This window comes from Fomitiporia mediterranea (assembly GCF_000271605.1).
Source record: "Fomitiporia mediterranea MF3/22 unplaced genomic scaffold FOMMEscaffold_16, whole genome shotgun sequence".
Lineage (NCBI taxonomy): Eukaryota > Fungi > Basidiomycota > Agaricomycetes > Hymenochaetales > Hymenochaetaceae > Fomitiporia > Fomitiporia mediterranea.
The window spans coordinates 1,091,756-1,098,002 of NW_006760401.1; the positions used below are offsets into that span (position 1 = coordinate 1,091,756).

At 46.2% G+C, this 6,247-nt stretch overlaps 2 protein-coding genes across 2 annotated transcripts; one reads left to right on the top strand and one right to left on the bottom strand.

The window, feature by feature from the left end:
* Positions 1-93: 93 nt before the first annotated feature.
* FOMMEDRAFT_129405 (cytochrome P450) lies at positions 94-2,554 on the bottom strand. The gene is made up of 13 exons (XM_007271308.1): positions 2,464-2,554; positions 2,281-2,381; positions 2,131-2,222; positions 2,029-2,072; positions 1,876-1,973; positions 1,644-1,816; positions 1,340-1,587; positions 1,218-1,284; positions 940-1,167; positions 646-882; positions 554-586; positions 469-497; positions 94-398 (listed from the first exon to the last, which is right to left on the bottom strand). The coding sequence occupies exons 1-13, from the start codon at positions 2,519-2,521 to the stop codon at positions 226-228; spliced, it is 1,581 nt and encodes a 526-aa protein (XP_007271370.1). The 5' UTR covers positions 2,522-2,554; the 3' UTR covers positions 94-225.
* A 1,712-nt stretch (positions 2,555-4,266) lies between these two features.
* On the top strand, positions 4,267-4,982 carry FOMMEDRAFT_96779 (uncharacterized protein; the record flags this gene model as incomplete). The annotated part of the gene is made up of 4 exons (XM_007271219.1): positions 4,267-4,355; positions 4,411-4,535; positions 4,586-4,802; positions 4,880-4,982. 4 exons carry the CDS (start codon positions 4,267-4,269, stop codon positions 4,980-4,982), a joined length of 534 nt encoding a protein of 177 aa, XP_007271281.1.
* Between the last annotated feature and the right edge of the window lie 1,265 nt (positions 4,983-6,247).

Below are 6,247 nucleotides of genomic sequence, written 5' to 3' on the forward strand. Positions count from 1 at the left end.
GTCACATCGGTCCTTGGTGGAATCGGTATGAAGAAAAGTGTCCTGCTTGTTCGGTACTTGTACAAAAGTAATACAAATAATCACGTACAATTACAGGTATTTTTTTGTACACGAAAATAGAAAGAAACTTTAGCACTAACTCACTTTAGCTCAGCTCTCACTACCTCAATTTCGGGAACTAACGACTCGCCAATGTCCGCCTGCATCTCTCCATTCTGCAACCCTTCATACCCTCGCCGATGTATGCCTTTCGACCAACGACACCTTCAAAGGCAGCTGTTGTGTCACCATATCGTCTGAGTTGTTAAGTACTGGAGATTGCAAGAAATTCATAGCCCAGAAGATATCCGGACCGGGTTCAAAAATAAATGTTTCGAGAAGAATGGACAGTGATGTCTCTGGGGTCGTGGTTCAGTATCTGTTTCACGGGGAACTTGTAATAAGTCCGCGTGCTCTGCGGTGACTTACTAATCTCCATTTCCGCGAATTTGAATCCGCTATGTTTATTGCACGTCAATGGAATGCGCTAATAAAACGACTTCGATATACGTACATGCATGCTCTGCCACCTCCAAGGAATGTCATTCTAAAAGTCGTTGTAAATTCTAGATCACATGTGAGCCCTGCGGACGACATGGAACTTACGTTGATGAGTATATCCCTGGCAATCGTACTTTAGTCCCACTTTCCGGCAGTGGCTTCAGCCATCGATCAGGCTTCCATTCCTCCGCATCCTCTCCCCAAATGCGTTTATTGGTGTTTGCTCCGACAATAGAAATGATGACGTTCGTGTTCTTCTTCAACGGAATCTCCTTGATTTCTGTCTTCCCATCCACAGATTTTATTGGCCACAGGAGGGGAAGAACGACATCTTTCCTGGTCCTGAAACATAACCACCATCAGTGTGAGTACAGTGCGATAGGAGGGAATCCGACACACGTGCGATTTAGCTGCGGAACGGGCGGGAATAGACGTAATGTTTCTCGACACACAGCGTCTAAGCAGGGTAAGCTCATCAGGACATCATACTCCAAGTCTCCACGCTCCTTCCTCGTAGCACTGACTTCCTCACGAAGTCTGTCCTGCATATCTGGATGCAGAGCCAGCTGGTGAAGGATACGACAAATGGCAATTGTAGTCGTATCGTGCCCAGCAAATATGAAGGATCTGATAGCACCCTTGAGCTGATGTCTGCATCTTACAAGAATGGCGCCTACCCCATGTGGCCGAGGATCTCTGATTCAGGCATACGATCTTCTTCATTGGTGTCTGCATTTGCACGCACTATGTTTGAGCCGATTAGTGGCTGTTAAAGAGGAACACAACTTAGACCACTCACAAAGGACGCTCATGATATCATTTCCTTTCCCGACCTGTGGCACGACGACATCCTCCTCTTCCTTACCCTGTAGTTTGTCATGCAAAATATCGCTTGCACATTTAGTCACGGCATCCGAGATCTTCGTTGCCGTTCTGACGAGATCAAAAGGCGCCCACTCGAGCAGTTTTCTACGGAACGCGGGTGTGCCGACTTTAACGGCATGTGGGAGTAACTGTCGAGGGAGAAAGAGGCGTGCATTAATGGGGCTAGCCCATTGCTCAGTTCTCTCTTATGATATTGTGTTTGCCTTTAGAAGCCTCACCTTAGCTGCTTCATGGCATCGCTGTAATTATTCCCTTTCTTCTCGTCAAAAGCGTCAAACGAATACCCGAGCCCACCTTGGCCAATGTATTCCAAGGCAGCACGGGACATCCACTTCATGACATCGATAGTTTCCTTGCTATCTCGAATTTCATTAATTAAGATATCTCGGAGCTTCAGAACACGCGTAAGTCTTTCGGACGATAAGCGTGTGCAGAGCAATTTGAATTTACCTGGTGTGCAATAGGGTAGAAGATTTGCAGGAGTCCACGCATGTGTTTAAGAGAGAAAATGGGGTTGAGAATCTTCCGTTGCTTTTTGTGCTGATCGCCTTTTTAAGGATAAGTTTATATTCTCGTATTATCAGATACAAGATCAGCACGTACCAGGTGTTGATAGAAGGCTCTTTCCGAAGTAGAGCATATTGGACCTGCCGTAATTCAAAGTTCATGGAAAGCACTACGTATACACAATAGTGTAATACGCACGTCAGGAACATGGCTGTTTCTTCATAAATATACTGGTCCCTGATGATTATGTGATGCAGAGCGAGCGGGTCTGTCACGTAGAGCTGCTCGTCCTGCGCTATATCAGTAACTGCAATGAAGCGAATAGGCTTTGAAGGGCTGCATACTCACCCCTAATAACATTTTCAGTCTGACTACGCCTCCATATGTCTCGAGTAGATGGCGATGGAATTCCCAGCCTGACAGTCTATTAAACACTTGAGAAAAGTTTCCTATGTAACAATTTTCACAAGAATTCAGCAATTTTATATCGGAGCGATGGTACGGTTCATAGTCGCGAAACAGACTAAGCACCTTTCCACCAGGAAGCGATTGGTGGCCCTGGGATGGCCGATAGAGAAGAAATCGTCATGAAGCGGCGCAGTGCAAGCCATATTACAAACGATGTGAGCGAGAGCGATAAAGCATGTATGAGTGAGGAAGCCATGGAATAGTAAGACAACTGACGTAGCAGTCAGCGATCCTCGGTCCTTATGGCTTTCAGCTGTGAGAACCAGTAGTCTTTTCTGTAAAGAACGAGGAGCAAATGGGTCGCCATGTCGCTGGGATAGGCAAGGGGGAACCGTATACGCGTGAATCCAGAGTACAGCAGGGACACTATCGTGGGATAAGAACCACGAATTCAGTGAAGACCTCGGTTCCGTAACACGCCAGAGCCCTTCGCAGAAAGATACCGCCAAACATGAATAGCTGTTTCGAGACTTAGGCAACGTATGAATTGGAAACAGAAGAGCCTTCTGTGGATGGCCGGAAGCTCTAACAATTTCCAAATGATAACAAGCGAGGGTGGAGTAGTTCCTGAACATGCGCGAAGGAAAGACAATTAAGTTCTAGAGGAAGGCATCGCAGAGTATCTAGCACTCCTCTCACATATAGTTCAGAAAGCCACAAAGGACTCGGGATTACTCGAGACAGTACCTTCGGTGGCGCATGGGTGAGATGCAAACTTTCGGCCTTGGTTTGTCTACTGAGGACAGAGTCGGAGGAATAAATACGTGCCGAGATGTTGAGTTGGTCCACTTCAAGAACAGTCCCCCAGAAAAGTGAAGTTATTTGCTGTTTTATGCATGTGACTTGGCACCATTCGGAAGTTACTGAAGGAAGCGCTGGTGGAAAGACTTATAAGGTAAAACCCCTATTCTTCCCGCTTCTTGATTCCTGAATGAAGTTCGCATTGTTCCCTGTCGGGACAACGTGTTCTCCGTGTAGATCGTCCGAAAGAACCCTGGATTTTGGTTCATGTTTCATTTCACACCTATCGCTGATGCAAATGGTTGGAAATGAAAAACATGAACGACGCGAGTGAGGCACTGGATGTCTACGTAGTGTATTTGATGGCTGTCACATTTGTCGCTTGCCTCGCGGCATACGTGCGATGCTTGCGTATGCATCTTTATAATTACATCGAAGAAAGAGTTGCAAATCCTCGCAATCCGCGCGACTCGCACCTCAGTCTTCTCAAATATGGACCTACTTAGAGCCATAATCACGGAATTCTACGCCAACGCCCAGGGGTGCAAATATCAAGACACCGAGCGGGAGTTCGATGACAGGGAAGATACGATCTTGTATGGGCGCAAAACCAATTTAGCTCCGAACGGAGGAGATAACCTGAGCATTTTCTGGGTTTCGACAGCAGGATACGGAGAGCATGACCGCACAGCATGGGGATCTTACAGAGAAAGCGCGCCACCTATTCTCCCAGCGGACACGTGCATACCAGGCTTTGAAGACGAGTTGTGGCTAGCAACTAAATGGGTTCAACAAGAGCAGTCAAGTGACAGCGCCCCCAAAGACGACGATTGCGATTCCATCGCCAGCGGTGACGGTGAGGCCAACAGTCATGGTCGTGGTGGGAAGGATGAACGCGACGCCGACGCGCTTGGTGAACGGCCGACGCGTCACGCACGTGATGGCCGTCGCACGATGTCGGTCTCCTCGGGCATCAATTCATCTTTCAGATTATTACCCACGACTTGGTCGTACCATGCGAATCTAGCATCGCTTTTTGGTTCCACCACTCGTCCTGCGACGACGACATTGCGCCCAGAACTACGAGATAGCAAAAGAGTGCAAAGGAATAATTCATTCTTGAGGATGGCCCCCAAAACGCACATGTGGATTACCCTATGGTTTCTTCTGACTGCTCCAGTTATTTTTTGGGACGCAGGATATTGCTTCATGCGGTGAGAGACGAATACATAATTTTCTCCCGGATAGCTAGCTAAGTATACATCACAGTCCAAGGTCATTTAATGGCGGAGACCTGCACTGGATCTGGAAGCCGTATGCATTGTACCAAGACATTGATCTAGTTTACGGTGTTGAAGCGTATAATCGTGGTGATGGATTTGCCAGCGCCCAATGTGTGTTATGACCTTCTTTTGAGGGATAAAAAATGCTAACTTATTTTAAGCATTCTTGAATGTCATTGAGACTTTCTTCAATCTCTATTATGTTTATGCGCAACATATCCTTGCCTCTCCTGCAGCACCACTCATTGGATTTGCGTCCGCTGTCATGACACTGAGCAAGACAGTCCTCTATTGGGCCCAAGAATACTACTGTGGAGGATGTGCAATTGGTCACAATGACTTGAAGACATTGTTCTGGTTGTGGATTGTTCCGAATGGGTACGAGGCTACCTTACATATATAACTTTAAATGTGAATTCACTAATAATCAAATCTTCTTATCTCTGTTGATTTAGGCTTTGGTTGCTTGTGCCGACACTCATCATTAGGAGTTTGTACCGCGACATAGCTTCCGGGCTCAAGACTGCAAACAAGGTCAATATCGCAAAGAAGAATTAAATTTCAGATAGACCAAAGCGTATGCAACTTCTATATAACTCTTGTCTCGTTGCCTAACATTTATCCAAGGTTGATACATTCGGCACCTATTCCCCAGCCCAATGCATACAAAGTTTCTTGGATCGACACGCCCTCTCATCACTGCTAAACAACGGTCGATATTTGGATTAATTACTCACCAAGGGTCGTCAATACATCGCTACGCCGTTTCTTGAATGTACTTTTTAGCGATTTACCGATGACATATTCCCGCTGAGATTGCCTCATTTCCGTTAGGCCTGTTGCATCGATCACCCTCCACAAGTAAGTCGGCGAAAAATTCTCGGTTACCGCGTCGTACCCGAGTCCGAAATTCACACATGAGGAACCTCAGAGCACATGCAAACGGTGGCACCACTCACCTTCATGATTAGATCGAACATTACATTGCCTCTTCAAGAAGAACTCTGATAAGAGCTATGAACTAACAGGGCCTTCGATACATCCAAATGAGTATCATTCGCGGTAACTTTCTCATTGTCGTATGAGTCCGCAGTCTCCCGCGTTGACCCTGGGAAGCTCTTCGTTACTTCGTTGTACGCGCTAAGCTCATAATTTCATAAAGCATGCGGAATCAGTATCGATCGTTGCTTCTCCTGTTCGTTCTTTTACTCATACCCCGTAGGGACGCAGTAATCTGTCCAATAAGGAAGCGATAATCCATTTCTGCGAAGCTCATGGAGAAAATGCTGTGAGGGCCTTCCTGTATTTCTACGTAGGTGTTTCCATGCTGCTGTTCTCAAGGCTATCGCTTGCAAGTTACGAGACGTATATAATGCGACGACTGGATAATGAGATAGGCTTTTGCACCTCGCTCGCTCTCGGAGTGTCACTCTTCCGCCCACTGCCCACTGTGTTTCTAGTTATACAAACGCGCTGATGCAAAATTTATTTAATTCTGGCAATCTCATGGATTCTGTTCCAAACTCGTCAAAAGGTGACTACCTGACAATTCGAGTAGGTTATCTGGCATAGATACAACGGGAGAATTCCTTTCTTTTTTGCTGACCAAACCTTGCACAGTATGCCCTGGGTTAGTCGTGTCATTCTTATCGCCTGCAACAATAAAGAACTTATCGCATCATCAATTACATTACAGCTGGCACATTCGCAATCTACGTGAGTGACATATTCCTACCCATCAGGCACTATTCTCTAATAAATGAACTCCCAGATATATGAATACATCTTAACCTTCAGCGATGAAGTAAGACCTCGCCTACACA